The sequence below is a fragment of the Patagioenas fasciata genome, chromosome 1 (genome assembly GCF_037038585.1).
Source record: "Patagioenas fasciata isolate bPatFas1 chromosome 1, bPatFas1.hap1, whole genome shotgun sequence".
NCBI lineage: Eukaryota > Metazoa > Chordata > Aves > Columbiformes > Columbidae > Patagioenas > Patagioenas fasciata.
This window is the reverse complement of record NC_092520.1, coordinates 28,897,122-28,918,569: the sequence shown is the minus strand read 5'-3', so window position 1 is coordinate 28,918,569 and position 21,448 is coordinate 28,897,122. Positions and strand designations below refer to the sequence as shown.

At 39.6% G+C, this 21,448-nt stretch overlaps 1 protein-coding gene across 1 annotated transcript in view; it reads right to left on the bottom strand.

The window, feature by feature from the left end:
* Positions 1-21,448, bottom strand: part of LOC136106776 (complement C4-A-like) — a 59,538-nt gene that overhangs the window by 11,408 nt on the left and 26,682 nt on the right. The window contains exons 13-33 of the mRNA XM_065847386.2: positions 20,566-20,763; positions 18,048-18,239; positions 16,899-17,048; positions 16,367-16,493; positions 15,927-15,998; positions 14,712-14,912; positions 13,669-13,780; positions 13,371-13,441; positions 12,477-12,616; positions 11,201-11,413; positions 10,043-10,094; positions 9,430-9,510; positions 8,184-8,387; positions 6,638-6,713; positions 5,895-6,051; positions 3,780-3,875; positions 3,292-3,460; positions 2,117-2,283; positions 1,510-1,668; positions 888-947; positions 355-448 (exon numbers count right to left, since the gene is read on the bottom strand). Coding sequence (XP_065703458.2) covers positions 355-448; positions 888-947; positions 1,510-1,668; positions 2,117-2,283; positions 3,292-3,460; positions 3,780-3,875; positions 5,895-6,051; positions 6,638-6,713; positions 8,184-8,387; positions 9,430-9,510; positions 10,043-10,094; positions 11,201-11,413; positions 12,477-12,616; positions 13,371-13,441; positions 13,669-13,780; positions 14,712-14,912; positions 15,927-15,998; positions 16,367-16,493; positions 16,899-17,048; positions 18,048-18,239; positions 20,566-20,763 — 2,791 coding nt within the window. The remainder of the gene's footprint in view (positions 1-354; positions 449-887; positions 948-1,509; positions 1,669-2,116; positions 2,284-3,291; positions 3,461-3,779; positions 3,876-5,894; positions 6,052-6,637; positions 6,714-8,183; positions 8,388-9,429; positions 9,511-10,042; positions 10,095-11,200; positions 11,414-12,476; positions 12,617-13,370; positions 13,442-13,668; positions 13,781-14,711; positions 14,913-15,926; positions 15,999-16,366; positions 16,494-16,898; positions 17,049-18,047; positions 18,240-20,565; positions 20,764-21,448) is intronic.

Sequence of the window (21,448 nt, the reverse complement as noted above, 5' to 3'; positions counted from 1 at the left end):
TCTACTGCAAATAATTTTAAGGCCACATGGTAAGTGCTGTATTAGCCAGGGAACTGAACTGGGCTTTCCCCTCATGGCAGCCACCAACACCATGAAAGGAGTTTGCCTCACTTTCCTCTTAATTAAAAAGTTACTAATAGTACTTGTGTATCTGTTAGGCATTTGCTGCACCTACAGTCATTCAGTTACTTAACTATTTAAAAATACTAATAACCTGAACAAACCAGTATCTAGGCAGAGTTCAGAGGCATCTCTCTTTCCTTATTTTATTCACTTATTCCCACTTCCCAAGGCTGGAAATCCATTAAGTGTTATTAGTCACCTTTGAGACCCAGTCACTTCCCTTTCACTCACCAGAGTACTTAGTGTTCCCTTCCACTTCCACCGTCAAAACCAAATCGCTAAACGAGTTGTTCTTCAGCTCAGTAGACCAGTACACTTTTAGTATCTAAGATGAACAGACAAACAGCAAAGCACTAAAAATATCACTTAAATGATGAGGGATCTGCTCATTCCGGACTTCAGCAAGTGTTGATGGGACATGGGAGTGTGGAGAGAAACATCCATCTCCCAAAGATACAGACTAGTCACAGAGAACTGTCATAGGTATAAGCAGGAGAGATACCATGTGCAAATCACAAATGGTGTAGGACCTTTGAGATAACTCTCCATTCCCAATCACAGAGGGGTCTTTCAAACTCCACCCACCTCTATTAGCATTGACATTTCATGGACTTAAAAACAGGAAAGACTGTAGTCTCCGAACTTTAGAAATTTGGAGGTAGGAGCACAAAGAATGAAGCCATGGAGAGTAATTTCTCACTGTGTTTTCAAAAAGGGATTAGAAGAAATCCAGTTGGACTCTGAATTTCTCATTTACAGCTTACACTCATTGTCCCATTTCCTCTGCCGTGTACAGACACTTGAAGTTTTCTGCCAAGTTCGAACTGCAAACCAAGGGGAAAAAAAAATAAATTAATCTCTGCTCATCTTTTGATGTATTGTGTTCCTGCAGTCTTGACGATCTTCTATAGCTTTACCCCTGAGAACTGGAACAAGGGAAAACCTTTAGCTATGGAAGGAGTTATGGCACCTCAGGTCTCCCAAGATTGTTAATGTCCTGGGCTGGTGCATCTTACTCTGCCAGTCTGGGGCTCAGGAGACATATTTTCCCAACTTCACTCTCTTACTGCACCCTGGATTTGACACTTTCACAGGCTGCAACACGCTGAATATCAGAATATTCCCCTTCTTCCTCATTCCCTAGCAAGACTTGGGCTCCTGGCTGTTCTTCACTATTGGAAGAGATTCCTGTCACCAAAATCCTCAAAGAGGCAGGAAAGTGCCTCTAAAGTGTACTGCTAAGCATCTGTTGATTTTTTTTTTTTACAGTTAAATCATTAAAAATTATTATAAACCAGCTACATCATGATTGCTTAACGTGAGAAAACCTAGGCCATATGACCCAGTTTGAGGTAAAAAAGCTTGAAGCAATGGATGGCTGTGCACCTCTAGCTCTTTCTGAATCGCTCCATCAGTGTCAGTCAGAGTAATACTGTAGTCATTTTGTCTTCCAGGTGTTCCCAGTTTAACAGTCAGGTTGGTGGAAGCAGTGTTCATTGTCTGTATGCTGTATGCTGACAGTGCTTCTAGGGCCACCACTGTGTCCTAGGTGAGAAAGAAATGCAAAAAAACCTTAAAAATTATGCCAGGTTATTACAACCACATGTAAGATGACATGATCAGTCACCTGCAGCTATTCCTCAGTTTAATTCTTTTTGCTGCTTTTGCTGCTCCTCTGTCTGCCTATTCCTTCCTGCACAGACTGTTAGTTTCCTTTCCCAGCTTCTTCTTTTAGCATTAAAATCCTAAAACCACTGGAGCTCCAACCTTTGATTATCATAAATCTTCAAAAAGACAAAGGATCTTTACTGGTTTATAACCATTTTATTTTGGCCCATTTTTTATTAATGAACCAAAATCTTTAGTGCTTCATACACCAAAGTAGTCCAGGATTAACTGTTATGATGCTTTCAAATATAAATGAAAAAATCTTAATGGGGTTTCCACTTTCTTCCCTCCCCTTGAAACTCCACCCGGACTGGTGGTCAGACACCTGTGTAGAGCAATATCCTCCACCGTAGTTTCTTCTTTCTGTCAGCCACGTAGCAATAGGCCTTGCGTACTCCATGTCTTTCAGGAGCAAGGTTTGAAGCAATGCATAGGCAGTGGTTTCCACTGAGACTGCGTCATTGCCGTTTCCCCAGTAGCGCTGCTGCTTTGCTGCAAGAGTAATTCAGTCTTGAATCCCCTTGGTCAAGACATTTGACAAAAATTATTTCTACACAGTAGATATTTCATGTCATAGCACCAAGGAACCACAAAACACAGATGCTGTCATGAGAGCAACATATCAGTTGGGAAGCAGAGATAATGGAAAAGGAAAACCACAATTTTCAATTTCGACTTATCCAGGCATCACAGTCTAATGATCCCATTGTACAGCAAGGTCCATCTGATGGAGCAGTAGGATTGTGTCTGGTGGGCCTCAAGATACAATAGTATTAATTATGCCCATAAGTCCAGTCTTGATTAAGGAGAAGCATCTTCCCTTTGTTTAAACTATGGCTTTTTTAATCATAATGTATTTACTGAACAAATTGGGAGAAATTAATATGGTGCCACTGCAGCCACACAACCAACTCAGCATTGACCACAGCCGCACACCAGGGCAGGGGGGAAGAGGTGATGTCCACCTGGAGCTGGAACAAAGCCCTCAGAACTGGTGGGGGGCTTTGAAAGCAGGTAGGCTGGAAAATACATCTTCTCTCTTGATCACAGATCGAGTCTGGACTAGTGCTGTATGTAGCTGCTCATTCCTATTTACCCATCAGAAGTTTCTTTATTCTCAGCTGGCTTGAACCTTTTTTGTTTGGTTGGGTTTTTTTTTAATGCACTGCAGGGGTGTGGAAACTTTGGTAGGCAGCAAAGGAAGCAAAAAAAGTAAATGGCTGTTTACCATGGTATCAGATAAGATTATGATCCAAACTTCACCCTGCTAAGTTATTACTTTGTAGTAATATTAAATATAAAAGTTACATAGTACAATTTCAACATGGAAATATTTGATTAGGTAATTTAAATAATTAAGTCTATTACATGTATACATACACACTTCTATAAAATTAAGTGGTCTTCATTTGAATTTGTTTCATTCATATAGGACTGCCCAAAGTGTGTTAATTAGAAAAAGTGCTTTCTAGCTGAATGTTTAAGAATGGTTACCAGTACCTGCATCAAGAACAGAGCAGCCCCTTAATTTTTCATTTGCAAACTTGGCTTCTTCACTATCAGAATTCACAAGTGTCAGAGCATAAGCAGTGATAGCTGTAGAATAGCAGTCAGTATTTTTTGACAGTTGATTTTTCATATAAGCCACTGCTCTTCTAATCACTTGTGCCTGTGAAAACAGAATGGATCCATTTGAAAAGGTCATTCAGACCTCTTAACTGTTACTGCTGGTAAGAGTATTAGAAAATTAGAATACTTCACTTTAGTAATTTTGAGACAATTCTAATAATTTTTGCTTAGTGATTAATGGCAATGTGATTAATTTGCAATGGAGTGCGTAGCTCGAAACATCTTATTGTACATTCGGCCACAGCATCTTTTCCTGTACACCAGACTTTTACTTCATTTGCAGTACTTTAAGACATTAGGGTGCACATACCATTGTGCAATAACCTTCAGAATTAAAGATAAACAGCCAGGCTTCCTACCACATCAGGTGACTCGTAGACCTGTAGAGTATGTTGCAGTGCTATAGTGACAAAGGCTGTCAAAGCCAAATCCTCTTCTGCTGAACCAATGCCACCCTGAAAATGAAAAATGAAAAGGAAAATTTAAATGCACATGTAAATGCTTATGATCAAATTTAGAAAATCACTTTTCATGAACTCAGGAACCTTCTTGTCAAACCATCTGACCACAGACCGCATAGTTTTTCCCTTTAATTATGCTCAATAACTTGTGCCCACTTAAAGTCTATCCTCTCCAATAACAGACAGTTTGCATTAAACAATGTTAAGAGATTAGGACTCCACTATGCCACTCATCTGGTAATCAAGTATTTAATTATTTAACATAATTAAAAATCTGTAGTTTCTCATTAGAATATTCATGGCTTCAATTTCCAAGCATTTGCTATAGACCAAAGAGCCCTCTATCACCCAGAACTTCTCTTCTGTAAAGGTGTTAGTACACCATTACTAGATCATTTCTGATTCCACTTGTTGATAAACTGAACACAGTGCCCTCATTAGCTTTATTTCCTGATGATCTGCATTTCCATTCTTGATCTTCTTTGAATTCTTTTCCTCATGCTTTCCTTTGACAACAACCTTAGGATATTCAACAACCTTCGACAACAACCTTCTCCTTCACTGAGTCACAAATGTTTATTCTTAGGTGAAGGACAGGTTATTTGCTTGAAAAGAGTGAAGTTGCAGTAGAAAATTACCATGCAAAGCTCCCGAAGCAAATGTAGAATAGAAGGCAAGAATCTTAGCATGACCATAGATAAAAAAAAAAAGCTTTGGCCAGTTTTAGAGGTTTGTGGGGCTTTTGTTTTGTTTTGTTTTGGTTTGTTTGATTGTTTTTCCCCAACAGTGTTACATCAACTGTGGACCTGACTTTAAAGGTGAAAGCCTCACTAGTGATTTGACAAAGATCATTAACAAAATTAATATTCTTTTCCATATAAGATCACTACAAAGGTAGTGGAAATTCAGATAAGGCATTAAGATTTTTTTTTTCACTGTGGCAGTGGTTAAGTACTGAAACAGGTTACACAGAGATACTGTGGGATCCCCATCCTTGGAGGTACTCAAGACTCAGCTGGACATGGCCCTGTGCAACCTGATCTAACTAGACCTCTTCTAAACAGCGGTTGGACTAGACCACCTCTGGAGGTCCCTTCAAAACTAAATTATGATTCTATGGCTCTATTGTCTTTGCCAACAAAAGGCATAAATCTTTACCAAGCTGTAGCAGATGCACTCTGCACCCCGCTCCCTGAGAGCAACAGAAACTTCCAGGCTGATGGACCATTATGATCCCCTTGGTTGGCAGACAGGGCCTTTGACCAATGAAACACCTTGGTTGAGAGAAGTTTCTGGGTAACTACCATAAGTGGCTACAGCTCAGATTCAACTGGAGTATAAATGGAGCCCACTAGAAACCCCTTTTGAGTTGGTCTTCCTTGGAGCAGTGGGTATGCAGTAGAAGACTCACCTCCTTGGACTGGCCATCTGAGGAGCATTCCTCAGGGGCTGAGACACTTTATTGACCTGGTAAATGATCTGTATACCCTTGAGAGTCCTCACTTTGACATGGAACATGCACATTTTTGAACTCTGGTGTTTTGGGATGTGACCCCCTTGAGTTTGAGTCGGTTGTGTAGTAACTGAAGTCCCAACCAGTATCTGGATCTGTGTTGTATACTGTTACTGGAGTGCTGAACAATTTTTGATAAACCCTATTTGTAGTTGTTTCCTGTTAAACAGCTCTGGTTAGAATAACATCTGTTATTGGAGCTTGTTGCCTGCCTAAATTGACTTTTGGGTTGCCTCTGTGACACAAGCGCGAAGATCTCAGAACTAATTTTCTAAGCGCTCTGGAGGCATAGGTCAGCTGTAAAATTTTTTAAGGGTCGAATGATAAAGGAGATGGAGTGTTAGTTATGCATCTCTGACATAACAGATGTTTTAACAAATTCATTTTACATTACAGGTTTCTTTAGTTACTTTTCTTGTTATTCCACAGCTCACAATATTCTTTTCAATCCCTATCAGCCCTAACTGTGCAACAGATTATTGTAAATACAGATGACCCACCTGCATAGTCCTGTCATATACTGGGTGATGGTCATGGAATGAATCATCTGGCTGCTGTTGATTAGTCAAGTAGGAAATTGAGTTGCGTATGTGACTGTCTTGGACACTAATGTAGTATTTGCACCTTGTGAGTACTTTAACAATAAAGGCTGTTAACCTGCACAAAAGAAAATGTTCCAAACTTGTGCTGACATGTACTTATAGAAGATAATATTGACAGAAAAAGAAGCATACTAATTTTGTACATAGACTCATCTCCAATATAGTGCACTGACTGGAACCTAGTGAGTTACCACTCGACATCAGTGTGAACATCTCTGCTCTGTGGCAAATGCAAAATAATCAGTGGATCAGTATAAGTCTTCTTCAGCAAGGACTAAACTTGCTCAGATACTTACATGGTTGCCTATCCATGGCAAAAGTATATAGGCCACAACATGGCCACCAGATTTTGAAAATCCCCCCCACCCTCACCCCCCTAGAACACTTCCAATGCATTAAATGATAATAGAGGTATTTTGGAAAAAAAAAAGAAAAAAAAAAGAAAAAAAAGAAACCAGAACAAAAAAGCCACAACCCCAAAACACACATATACACATACAAACACTCCCCCACCCCCCAACGAAAAAACAAACAACACTGCATCAAAACAAAAAAACAAACAAAACCAAAACAACAAAACAACAAAAAAACCCAAAACCAAAACAAAACAAAAAAAACCCCAAACTGAAAAATACACGTACCATATACTACTGGGTGTTTTTTTAAATGCTCCGTAGGAACCATCCACCTTCTGAAACTCAAGCAGTCTAGTATAACCTGCATGAACAAGACAGCACATAATTCTTCAGAGAATACACATATTTATTGGGCATTTTCATATAACATACTAACATGGACATGTTCAGTACTGAGTCATGGAAGAGTACATGGAGGTGTTCACTGGTACATGAAGGAGAAGGTGACTGGATCAGCAGGCCTTTGATGCAGAAAAAGCACTAGGTGCAGAAGGTATTCTGTCTTGTTTGACTTAATTCAGGAGAATAAACTGAAAACTGCAGATGTCTGTAGTTACAAAGCATTTTCTGTGTAGTGAATCTTGGGAAACTTATTTCCCATCATTGACAACTTTTCAAACCATTGACTATATAGTACATGGAATAAACACATAACTTCATCTCTTGGGTTAGACATAGACTTAGAAGTCGTGACTTACGGCCTCTGATCTTGACTGCTGTAACCTTGACACAGTCAGTATCACAGCCACGTAACTCATTTTCTACCCTGGTGAACTTCGATAACAATCAATAAAAGCATAAATTGGGACTAAATGCTGCAGATAATACCAAATACTAATCAGCAGGGTATCATGTCACTTCAGGCAATGTTAGATAAAAAGGCAAAGACCTCCATTCAGCAACTGCTACTATGTTTTTAATCTCTATTTATACTCCTATTTTTCACTGACGAAATGTGTGTCCCTTGTTGCCTGGTGCATTATTTTGCCTTATGCCATGTGCACAGCACTACAGTTAGAAAGATCAGCGGTGTCTGCTACAATACTGCTAATTCTTGGGCTCTGTGTTGGTGCCTGTGAGCTGGAACGCCTCCACTTCCACATGCTGTGGTCCTGGCTCTGCTGTGCATTTAACACCAACCTTGAATCACGTCTTGGAGTGGATTCTTCAAGAAGCATCCTTGCAGCTATCCTTTCCCTAAGTAAACTCCCTCCCTGGGTTGGTCCAAGGCTGTTGGAATCATTCTAGCTCATGGCATGAATCCAGGAGTATGGAAGAGAAAGTGTCAAAATATTGATTATCGTTGGGAGTTTCTTTAGTGATAGTCCTCTTGCAAACTACAGACATCTCCAGCAGAGATGTCTACATCCCAGCTGGGCATCCTAAGCACATTTTTAGGGCATGATTCATCTTGATCTGTTTTGCTTATGTACATTAGGAGGAAATGATAAACCAGCCTTTGCTGTCCCTTTACTCTGGGAAGAGTTGGCATTGATCAGCTCAGGTTTTGCTTTCTGCTTCTAAATTAGGTAACAGAGAGGGTGGAGTGTGAATGCTAATACTGTACAATGTCAGGTGTAAGCAATTAGTCATCTAAATCCTCCACAACAGTTCTGTTTTCTCTTGTCTGTCTGCAGATTGTCAGAGGCATTTCTGTGTGGCTGTGTTAAGGCAATGTTCACTCCTTGGGCAAGCAGCAATAGTTGGTGTGCAATGCAAAAGGGTAACAGTCCTGTTTGGCTGATTGGTTGGTTGGTTTGGTTCTGCATACCTTTTTCAATCATGCTAATGGCTTCCTCCTTCTTTTCAGGATCAAAGTTCACCCATTGCTCACTGGCATCCAAGTACTCAATAGCGTAGACTGCAGGGGCCATTTTCACCATTGTTTGCTCTGCACAGCCTGTGGGCACTTGAATGAGTTTCTCAACCCCAGTGAGACTAAGACAATTTTCAATAGGCTGGTCCATAATATTTCCTGTTGTATAAAACAGAAGCCATAACGTATTTAAAGCTGTCTGATATAACATGAAGAAAGGTGTTAGTAGCTGTAGGTTGACACTCCAGCATGGCCTGAGAGTTTTTATTATTAAATGCTGTTTTCTGCTACTTTGTAAGGTTGGAGAAGGACAAGGATGAGTTACCAGCCCCCGGGGAACACTGGAGAAAGGAGGCTGGGGCAGAGAAGGAGCATGAAGGAGAGTCCTGAGGCTCCTGGGGGAAGGGAAACAAGGAGAGGAGGAAAGACTTGTTCTTCAGGTTTGGGCTGAAAAATTCTTGTCACACCAGACTTGATCTGCCCACAGAGGGCAAAAAGATCGTTCCTTAATCACACCAAACATTTTGTGTACATTTCAGCGCCCTGCCCCTCTGCCATGCAGTTTTCTCATTTGATGAATTCAAGCATCTTCATACTTTAGAACAGGGATTTGAAATGGAAGCCAACAATTTTTGTGTCAAGAATATATTCTTTTACATTTTCTGGGAAAAAATGTTTTTATCATTTATAAGAGTACTTGTTAGTAGATATTTTTAAAATATATATGTGTATCTATATGTATATGATCATTTGATTTAATGGATATATGATTGGATGTATCTTCTCTAGAAAAACAGAACTTTTCAGAACTTACACATCAGAGTCTGATATCCTTACTTCTGAAGAATAAAGCAGATTTCTACAAAACTTCATGCAGTGTGGGGTTACTAGAAAAGGAGAACTCTTCTTTTCTCCTCCATGCTTCCCATAAGTTAGCCTGGACACAGTGAGGCAGGATGGACTGCATAAAGCAATTATATCCAATATAAGTGAGAAGAAGTAATTAGGAAAGCTACTGGACCAGCCTGATGCTGTTTTGTTTTATGACCTGTGCATGCAGCCCAGACCATTTGAGCCAAGACAGAAAAACTAGGAGGGAATGGAGACTCTGTGTTCAGGAATGAGCAGAAAAAGGTGCAAGTCTCTTGTCACCTGTGGAAAAAATATTGTGGAAAAATTATTGCAAAAAAATTATGTTTACCTTTCAGGCTAACAAACACGTGACTATCAGAACCCGGTACCATATCAGATGGTCTGTTCAGGTCAAGTGTCTGGGAATTCACTGTAAATAAATAATAAACAGAGATCTACATTCAAACTCTTTAAACATAAAAAACATAACATGTCATTTTAGAACATGCTTATTAAACATCTCACAGTTGGTTGCAATTGTGACAGAGATGTCATCAGACGTGTTAAAAGGCAATTTATGAAAAGAAATACATTCATCTTTCTTAAATGGATTTGATTTTCCATCATTCATAGTATTTTTTGGCTTGAAATAAGGCTGATTTTTAATGCCTTATAAGATACATTATTCAATGAAATGGACATCTCCTTAATATTTAAAGAATGCTACCTTGAAACACAGACATAATACAAATCAATTATAAACATAGAGAATGAAAGGATTTTTATTTTCTGAGTCTTTTGCTATGTATTTGATGAAGAGATTTATAACAAGCTTTGGTCAATTAAAGCAAAGTTTGTACTTTGATAAGTATTTCACTGAACTCATCAGATGTTGACACTAGGCTTTACAACCTGTCTCTACCCCAAACCTCATCTGTATCTAACGCTTTTGGGTAACTTACAGTCAGTATTGATGCAAATGGTCTTTTCTTCTCTCTGTAAAACACCTTCGGCCTGTACAATTGAGGAAAGAGAAGTCAAAACTTTCGCAAGCATTTGCACCTGAAATTAAGCTGTGTGAAAACTGTGATCTCTGCCCTTGCACTAGACCAGCAGATGGCAGAAACAGGTTATTGTGGAGTGAGATTCCTCTCCAGGTGAAAATAAAGCTTGAAATCAGAATTTCAGTCTTCCAGTTTAAATGCTAGTGAATTCTAATGACTTTTTTTTTTTTTTTGGTTATTATTGACACATTCCCTGGGTGAAATTTCTTTAACCAAAAATAACCCAGGAAAATTAAACTTCAAAGTTTATTCTCAGTGTTGTAAGCCATGCAAGTTGAGTTCACAGGTGGACTCACTTTTATAAACCTCTCATTTATGAAATCCATCAAGTTCTGAGTTCATCTTCTTGGTAAAACTGAAACATTTCTTTCCTTCTTATTTCCATTTATTCCTCTCCCAACAGTCTATATTTTAATAAAGCTATTTTTATGGACACTTCTAGTATTTTAGTGTAGCACTGAACTCTGAGACTGTGTCTATCCCTAGAAAAGTTATGGCATGTGACAAAAGTAATTTTTATTAAAAAGCTCTTCTTTTTCATCATTTTGAAAGAGAATTAACATATTAAATAATCAGTAAAACATCTTTGTTTTCCTGTATTTGTTTTACTTATGCAGTTGTTAAGCTTTGAATAAGGAATAAGTTTAAAGTTTATGTCTAGCAGAGACTATTTCAGAATATTCCTAGACAAACATCAATCTTCTCTTCACAAGGGAAAAAGACTTTTTATAAATACTGATGAAGCAGATGGTAATTTAAGATTAAGAGTTGAACACTGACTGTATAAAGGAAGTTGTCGCTATGTAATGAGTAAAATGTTGCCTTTTTGCTTTGCAGAACAATTCTTTCCATGTGCACTACTCACAAATTAATCAGTGGGTTTAATTTCTTCCCCATGCTATAGCTCAGTCCTTGCTGAGAAACAGGTTTCCTGAAATTGCTTCCAGCCTTATGTTTTTAGGGTTTCACTCCCTCCATGAGAGCTCCACATACAGTGAATATTTGAGGAGAAACACAGTATTCATGATATGCCTGTTCTCAACTAGTTACACCTACCACAACATTGAGGTTCTTCCTAATGCTGTCACTTTGCCTAGTAACTGTGTCAAGAGCAGTAATAGTAATTGGAATTTCCCCCACAGTCAGAGGGACAACTGAGAAGTAGGCTGGTGTTGCAGAGTTCCCCTTGGCCACCAGTGTCAACTTCACAGGCTTCTCCTTCGCCTCTGCGGTGCACAGCCCCTTCACTGCCTCCATCGTCACTGTAACCTGCGGGGACAAGGCAATGCCTGACATCAGACTTCATGCGTCACTGCGCCGGAAAAATTCTCCACCTCCACCAAGTCTACATGAGAAAGGGAAATGAGAAATATGTATAACAGGAGACTAGCTTTGCTTAAAATGGAAATAGCAGCACAGACATTTTGCAAGGCAGAAAGTGTTTTTTCAGTTCGCTCCCCTGAATTTACTATTCTCCATTTATAAAATGGAAATACTTTTTCACCAAGAGGTGATCAAATGCTGACACAGCTTGTTCAAAGAGTTTGTGGAGTCTCTGTCCTTCCAGGTACTCCATCTCTGACTGGACAAGGCCCTGAACAACCTGCTGTAACTGGACATGCTCGAGCAGCAGGTTGGACTGGAGATCACTGAAAGTCCCTGCCAACCTAAGTTATTCTATGACCCCATTAACATTCATCTACATTGACTAGGGCTGTGAAAGTAAATCAGGTAGTATTTCTTTGTTACACTGAATTTGCCATATAGTTTTGGCCTGTCCCTGACCCATAGGATCGTACATTGTTACATATTCCAGCTCTACACCATTCAACACAGCTCAGAAGATGCTGGTGAAGCAGAGCTGAGAAATGCCAAGGGATGAAAAAAGAGCATCAGTCTGAGAATAATGGAGGCCCTAAGCCCAGTGACAACTGTGGCCATATGCAGAGCTGGATGGGTCTCACATGCAGACAAAAAGTGGCTTTGCATTGTATGCACAATGAATTTTCTGGCTAATATATCAGATTGTATGCTAATGATTTAGCTCTGTATCTCGCGTATCTGCTTGCTCAGCAGCTGAGTGTAGCCTGGATTGTCAAACAGCAAAAGAGTACGTGGCTGTGTAATATGGTAAAATAAATGTTTTATTTGCCAAGCTTGATTAGCAAGTAGAATTGGGGAGAATTCTTGGGGAGACTTTAAAAATGGGAGTGTAATGTCTGAGTTATAGGAGGGCACTGAAAGGTGGCTGGGTCATTTACATTAAATTACTACATAGCTATATGTCTATCTAGCTTGATGTGTATAGCACAGTAGTTCATGGTAATACTACCTGGAGATCATTGGGCAGATAGTTGTACACCACTGCTTTTATTTCTAGTTGTTCATGTCGTCTGACTGAGTATGGTAATCTCAGGGATACAAAAAAGTCTTTGAAAACTGCGAAGGTGTGGGGGTTAGCTATGCAGAAACCTGAGATAAGAAAAACAAAATGAAACAAAACAGAGCTGAGAATTAACACTTATCATCAGCTGATAAACAGTTAGGTGTCTAGTCAAAACTTTTCCTGCAAAAGACGTGTAAAACATAATGATCGTTCCTTGCTTTCTATAAATGAACCCCATGCCCATCACTGCAGCCCTTGGATGAGCCTCCCTTTCTGAAGGGGAGTGAGCAGTACCAGGTGGACCTTTTGTCCCCTCTGTGTGCTCCTGGCCAATGCCCAGAAGCCCCTATGGAGCAGCACCTGGGAAACTGGGCTGTCTGGTATCCAGCACTTGCTGATCCTCTGCTGGTCCCTTGGAGCTCTTCTCTTCCCTGGTTTTCTAGGGGTCAAGGACTTCTCTGCTTCTATGAGATGGCGAGAACTCGTTCCCAGAAATACTCAAATAAAAGTGATGTTATTACCACTAACTTTCTTGTGGCTTCCTGGCCATGTGGAAGCCAAAGTGAGATGGTTTCTTGATTTGAAAGGAGACAGTTTTGATTGTATAATCCATCTTCCTTCAGAAGCTACTTCATGGTGTTTTTTCTAAATACATATCTATCCATTAAATTCTAGCTGGGCTTTAACGTGGCATAAAAGAAAGGAGTAAATATCATGATCAAAACACTTCACATTTTTCTGTATAGACTGTCTCTGTCAACCTAAAATTATATCTCTGTTTTAAAAAATGTATATTGTCATCCATACAAAGAAACCAAATAAAATACCCTATACTTATACCTTTTTGGGGAGATATGCTTATTGCTTGAACTTCCCAGGTAGTTATAGAGTCAGGAGCAAAGTTTTGTACACTAAGAAATACAAAACAAAATGTATTAGGAAGGACGTATAAAATGTAAACAGTGTCATTTGCTGAATTTTGAGTATTGTAAGGGGAAAAATAATTCCCTCAGTTGTGGACACAAAGCACTTGCTAGTATTCTGAAGTCCTCTGTATCACATAACACATAATGTTGATATTTGTATACATTTTACAGTACAAATTCAGACATATTCACCTAGTGAGGTAATACAGTACCTATGGTTTCCAGGGTTTTTCACTTCTTCAAAATTCCACCACCAGCTTTCAGGAAAATAAGTGCGCAAGTTGACAGAGAATTCATCAAACACTTCTTCATAATCATCATAGTCTGAAAAACAAGAGTGGGGTTTCTGTTCTGAAGTCTTTGGCTGCTGGCCTTACACTGTCTTGCAGGGAGTCAGTTTGTCAGAGAGAAAGCAGCATGAAAAATACTCTGAATGTAAAGACTTCGTCTGTGTTTCATCTTGTGCTTTAGAAAAAAAAAAAAAAGCTGAAAAAAGAGGAGGAGTGATCAAAGATTATAACTGAACAAAAGGATAATTCTTTTTTCCAAGTTCAATAATTATAAGTTGCCAAGCAAGAAAATATTTCCTTTTAACAATGTGTGGCAAAGATGTTCCCACCCTCCCATTTTCATGACAGAGTGTGAAAAGGGAGCTCTGAGAAAAATGGTAGCAGAGATTACACTTTGAATATGGTCATTTTCAACATGAAATACTTCCCCTCCCCCTGCCCCCTGTGTGTGACATGAGCTCCTGTGTGATCAGAGAAAGACTTTGGGGAGAAGAAAGGAAGAAAGCGATAAAATTGACTGCGGCTGAAGTGACCTCTTCTCATCAGGTGGTGTTTTGGAGATATTCAGGTGTTAAACAGTAGTACACCTAATAAAATCATCATGAATAGTCATGAATCCGACATCACTTGGACCCCTGAATAGACACAACCACCCTTCTCTCTGCTCTGCCTCCTGGGGTGCAGGTAGGGGCCAACAACCCCTCCATAAACCTGTCCTGGGTTCAAAGGTGGTTAACGAAATCCTTTTCTCTCCCCAAAGAGTTATCCCACCCCACTCCCACTTTCACAGTGCGCAGATGTGAAGATGCAACGATGTGTGGATGCTGCAGTACACCAGGGCTCACTGAAATGGTGATGTGAAATCTTCCCTCCCCGGCCCCACAGCATTAAATGCCCGTTAACCCTCCCTTGCCACCGTGTGAAGGGTATTTTTTTTCAGACAGTTCCATGCCCCCGTTCTTTACATCGTGCCAAGCCCACTCTGATTGTCTTCTTCCCCGCCTTCCTGAGGGCTGTGGCATTCTCGCAGCACTCCTGGAAGGCTTTTCTGCATTCAGGGGAGCCATTCACCCTTGTTAGCCTTTTCTCACAAGAAAACTTCATGAGAATTAGTTTCATGCCATCTTCACAGCATTTTTGTAGATCAGTGTTTTGATATTTGCTGGCTGCAATATAATTGAAATCCAGAATTAATGCTGTGGAAGTAGCAATAAGCATAAAGGTGTTCATCATGCTAATACCTGTTAGTCCTTGCAGTTAATTGTTATTGCAACAGTCTACCTTCAGCTGTGGACCTGTTCTCCATCCAAAAAACAGTCCACAAACACAGGAGGAAAGCATGGGCATTCTAATTCCTTTCCTTTCCTTTCCTTTCCTTTCCTTTCCTTTCCTTTCCTTTCCTTTCCTTTCCTTTCCTTTCCTTTCCTTTCCTTTCCTTTCCTTTCCTTTCCTTTCCTTTCCTTTCCTTTCCTTTCCTTTCCTTTCCTTTCCTTTCCTTTCCTTTCCTTTCCTTTCCTTTCCTTTCCTTCTCTTCAAATTCAGACCGAATTAAAAACACCTCCTTGGCAGACTGGAATTCGATATCTTGATAGAAATAGCCATGACAGTGTGGCAGTGTTCTTATTCTTGAATAAATAAAAAATAAGGAAGATCCCAGCTTCAGGCCTTCACGTCTTCTGGCAAGGAAATACCAATTTGTGTAATCTTCTTTTTTTTTTTTTTTTAATTTATTCCAAATACTGCACTAGCTCTTCTCTTAATTGAACCACAAAGTACCAAAGCTGGCACAGTTTCGAAGCATACTGTCAAGAGAAAAATACGATCTATAAAATATTTTTTGTCCGTATAAATCATTTTGAAAAACTTAAAAGTTTTGACTGATTCCATGACATCTAGTAGAAGTGCTTCACATTTGGGATTACAAAACGGTGAATTAGTTTCCATTTGCAGATGGGCCACTCTTTGGTTTTGTAGTTTGGGTAGTTTTGACAGATGGTGCATCAGGTCACATGGCATAGTATACACATTTGTGATAGGCTCTGGCACTTAATGCAAGACTTGGGATTGTGAATATGTTGGTATCCTTTACTATGCTATCAGCTCTTGCCCCCTATATCTAAGCCAGTTCCCTTTGCCTCCCCCAGCTAAGCCTTTCAGGCCACCCAGATGAGTAGACATACCAATTCCTGACATTTTCTTCTGAAAATCCAAAGATCGCTTCTGCCTTCTGGTAACCTGGAGGCAGCTATAGCCTGGGAAAGCAGAAGAGAAGAGCTTGGTCATGATACTAAGACAGTAACAGCCTGATCATTCAGGTCATTCATGGGAGATCCATCTTAGGACCCGTTTCATTCACAGAAGATCCACATTTGCTAAGTCAGCTTCCAGCCCTGGCCAACTGCTGTCCACCCAGCTGAGCTGGGCACCAAGGGACCAGCAGCCACAATCCGGACAATTTGAGCGGCCAGCACTCATTGGAAGAATAGAAGAAGAAAAATCCACAGGCAAGGGAGATCTTACAACATCAGGATACAATATTGCTGATTTTTAAATAACCAACCTCCCCAGATCTATAGTGGTCTTGCAGAAACACCTGAACTAAAGGGCAGATTGTACTTACCTTCCCGAACATTTGATTTAATCGTATTTGATAAAAAGGCCAGACCAACATCAGTAAAAACTTGAACGCTATCTGCACCACCACCTGCAGAACATCCAAGATCATATGATTTCATAGCGTTAAATACCTGCCAAATAAAAGAGCATGGATGGACTGTACACACTTGCAAAAGGTTTTTTTTTAATACATATTAAAAAAATTCTTGTAGCCTTTGACTCACAGAAACAAGACAAGTTAGTGGTACAAGCTGCATTTGGGAATTGAGATTAAAGCTGAGGGATGCTTTAGTTAGGGAATGCTTTCAAGTAATGGTTTTCTAATTAACAAATTTGTCTGCTGTAGCATGGAAATCCCTATCTTAAATATATCATTCATTTTAAACAGATCCTAAATTGCAAAGCAAAAACATTTTCAAGTGTAGCAAAGCTGTGATTAAGCAATTAATAGTAATTAATTAAATTTTGATCCTCTCATTAGTAACGGAAAATTTTGTTTAACTAGTAGATGTGCTATCTTCTTAGATATATCTTACGTTTTTGGCTGTAAGCTTGTTTTTCTTGTTCAGGATAAAAACTGCTTTATCAACTGCAGCCAAGGCAACTGCTCCTGCGTGGTCCGTTTCAATCAGCAAATTGATGCTTTCTGTTGGTTTGTACATCTCTTTTTCTGTTGTCACTTTAATCTAAATAGAAAAGATATTGAAACAAAAATGTCACATTTGTTAATAAGAGACCCTGTGGACAGGGAATACTGTCAGCGCTGACTGTCAGCAGTCAGAGGCTGAGGGATGTTCCTGTTTTGTGGTGTTTCTGCCTGGGATCCTTCCTTTTGGAAGATACAGCAGCAGATATCTCCCACTGGAGGACAACGTGGGGGTTGAAAGGTGTGTCTGTGCAGGACATTGGATGCTGCCTTTCAATGACACTTAAGCACCAATGGAAATTAAAGGAGTGTGTAAAGGCTTTGCTGAACCAGAGCCTTCAATATCACTTCGTTATTTTCTAGCGGAAAATGAAATACAGTGAAAGACAAATTAACATAGAAAGCTGACTGACTTAAAACAGTCTGTGGTAGTACTACCTCCTTGCCATCTCACACTTGGAGTTTTCAACATGACAGATTTCAGATCTGGTGCATATCTGATGAAGACACTTCTACGGTTTAAGAAGAAATATCCATGCTGATTATGAGATTAATAGGAAATTATTAATAGAAATGCCAACTTGAATGTTCCTGGGTTTTGTCATTTTATGAATAAAGAATTGGCTTGTGTGTTAAGCTAGATATTTTTTTTTCCTGAGTCTTTTTCCCAATGGAGTTTTAGCTTCTTTTTCCAAAACATTTTCAGGAGTGAAAAGATCATTTAATATAATGTTTCCCTGTGGATTTGTAATATAGAGACACTTCCAGAGGGGGATTTATCTGTATGAAGCCCTATTTTTCATCTCTTTGAGGCACAACATGTCCTATGGAAGAAGGCTGTCTCTGCCATCACTCCTGGGAGCCTTTCCTAGCTATAACTTACAGCAAGAATCCTGCTGACTCCCTTTTTCAATAAAAATTAAAATTTCCATCATGTCTTTCACTTTTTAATCCCAGGCTTGCACTCGCTCTGCTGATATCCCATGTTTTTATTTTTATTTCAGAATACAATAACATAAGCTGCTTGCTTTGAAAGTACCTTTCCTTCACAGACATCCATAACATCCACCCAGACAGAATCAGCGACAATCTCTTGACGGCCTTCATTAGCAATGAAGTAGTAAGCTAAAAAGCGAAAGGCGGGCACCATCTTCTCGGTGATTTTAAGGTTTATTATTTTGTTTGAGGAGGGGACCCTTCCCAGAAGCTCCGTTTGTCCTTTTGCCACAACCTGCAAGGCAAAAACAAACAGAAAACTAATATTTTGAATACACACCATGCTGGGCATTATGTTGCACAACTTTGTATACATACATAGAATTTTCTGAGGCCATTTATATTTAAAATTAATTCTCCTCTAATGGCACTTAATAGTTTCAATTCCCAACCTGCAAACTAGTAGCCTGGATGAGACTAGCACACAGTGCCTCTAACACAGGAGCATGGTGGTAAGCCTCCACTGCACCCGTCCTGCGGCCCAGGTTTGAACACGAATCTGCCTCCCTCCACCAAGTCTTACAGCTTCATAAGGGGATCCCTGATGATATTCTTGTTTTTGTCTTCTACAATAACAGGTCATCACCCCCAGGATGGTATCAGCTCTATTTGATCTGTCAGCAGTACTGAATCTTTGAGATGGTGTGGAGGGGTTGGAGCAGGAGGTTTCACTCGAAGAGTATTATTCAGGATGAAGTATCACAGGCTGGCCTTTAATTGATTTCAGCCCATATTGCACTATTTAATTCCTTTCTTCCAATTTTATGCTAATAATAATTCACAGCTTGTCAGAGGAGTGGAGAACAGACACAGGGAAGGGACTGATAGTGCTCTTCCCTGAACAAAACACATGCAACTTTCCTAAACAGACAGTGAATGTGCTTCAGAAAGAAACAAATCCATGGTCTGAAACAATTCTTGGTCTGAAATTGTCACTGCCCTCATTTGGGTGACCAAAGTCTGGGAGAGAGCCTCACTGCTGAGCTCCAGCACTGTCTTCCCCATCATCCCACCCACCCTGCCTGCCCAGCACTGCGCCTTCCCAGAGCCCGACAGCAGCAATTCCAACCCTCTGCTATGTCATCCAACTAAAATAAAACCCAAACATTAAATTTAACTCCCAGGGATACTATTATTCCAATATAACAGAGTCCAGTTAAAAATAAATGGGAAGGGGTGCCCATGGTGCTTATCATCCTGGGAAATTTAAGCTGCCAAGGGAAATTATGACGAAGAAAGGGGAAGGACATTTAAACGCATTTGACATTCAAAAGATTCACTCCTGGAATGTATTCATGAACACATTTTACTCCTTCAACAAAATAAATGCTTTGCATTCTTGGGCTGAGACTGAGCAGGATTCTTTCCTGCCTTTCAGACCAAATTTCAGGATGCTATTTAGGACCATCATAGCCAATGCCTTCAGTGATCACTGATGACATTATTTGTTGGAGATAACTATGACCTACCTGTTAACTAATACCAGGTACAGGTAATATGAAGCCACGGTAACATAAAAATTACATGATATTTATTAAATAAGTAATAGTTAACTACAAAATGTGTTTTCTGAGATATTCAAGGTCCCCTATAAGATGATTAGGTTTTCTAGTTGCAGGGACAGAATCTTACGTATATGTATGATCTGCCCATAATAAAGCGGGAAGTTCTGTAATAGCTGAAACAGGGATATTTATGGGAATAAGACCAATAAAAATAATATTTAATATTGGCTTATTACAAGGAAAGAATACAGATTAGAAGGAGTGGGAAGGAACGACATCTGGATTAAGAGAAATCAAATTGCCACAGCCATAATAGAAATTATCTGTCGAGGATTTCAGCTTTCAAGGCTGTCAGTTTAGCATTTTTCAAAAATATCCACATAATTATGCAGACAAACATTACCTTGTATAGACCTATTTGCTATAGATTATATTAGAAACTACAGACTAGTGTTTGTATTTACGTGTCCTTCTTCAGAAGGAAAAAATTACAAAGATTTATATACTACATACACAATCAGATATGTAAATATATGAATATAACAGAATCATAGAAATAGTTTCTGGAGGGACCTATGGACATCTCTAGTCCAACTGCCTGCTCACCAGCATAAGATTTGATGAGATGTGCTTTTCTCTAGTTGAATGCTTCTGAGGATGGTGATTCCCTGAAGTCTCTGGGGAACCTCTTCCAGTGTTGCATTCATCACTAGTGAAAAGTTTTTTTTTTCCAAAATGAACCTTCCTGGCCATAATTTGTAGCCTTCATCCCTTCTTATATTGCATGACACTACCTAGGTTAACTTGCCTCCATTATGTCTGTAATTCCTCTTCAAGTAATTTTAATTTGCTGTTAACTCACTCTTAGCCTCTTCCCCGAACTGAACAAGTCCAGTTCCCTCAGCCTCTCATGGTAAGCCGGGTATGCCAGGACACTAACCATATTGGCTGCCCTTTATTGCACTCCTATGGTTAACCATGTATTAGTAACTAGACAGATGTTCGTGGTTGTATAATTTCTAAAAGAAAGTACTGATACACTACTATTCTATTTACCATATAATAGAAATAGTCAATCTTTCCACTGTCAGACTGATGAATATCATTCAAGGTGATGCGTAAGGTGTCTCCAGGTGCCATAACAGTATGCGGGATGCTGATGCTGAGGTAGTCTAGGGAGGTAGACTGGTATCTTTCAGCTCTGATACTGGTTTCAGGTGACTCCAATTTTTCTTTTCCCTCTTCAGCCTTTACCTGTCAGGAAAGACAAGGACAGAGTGGGTAAAGTGTCTGTCAGGAGACAATATAGAGTGTCACCCTTAATTCATATCTTGCCAGGTTATTCAGAAAATGCTAGGAAATCAGATAAGTAACTACTGAGACCTCATTAGCAAAACCTGGCACCAATAGGATTTTAATGACTTTATTCTCGCACACTCTTTGGTCTTTTGCTGTATTTACACTTGATATTTTTTCAGGCTTGGCTCATTCCAAATCTGACACAATGCCTTAAAATCTTGAAGTTATTTCATACTTAGCTTTTTTTCCCTTTTTATATAGGGCACATAATTGAACCCTTTGAGTGTCCAGAGGTAGCCTACTGTCTGTATTGCCCAGGACATTTTCCTTTACTGTCTTCTCATTGTTTTCTGTCACTTCCCATGGTGATATTCCTTACAGTCCCATTCCCATCCTTCATGCCAGGAAAATGCACATCCAAACCACAAAAAAGGCATCACTAGCAGCAATGTATTTACTCCCAAAACTCCAATGTATGAGAGTTTCCTTCACTCCAGTGAGACATCTCTCATGCCCCTGGCCTCTCTAATGTATCTTACACCATCTGGACAATGGTATGCAGATGGTGTAAGAAATCACCTTACACCTTCTGCACTAATTTAATGAAAACTGATCATCTTCACAGTAATTTGCATTTGTC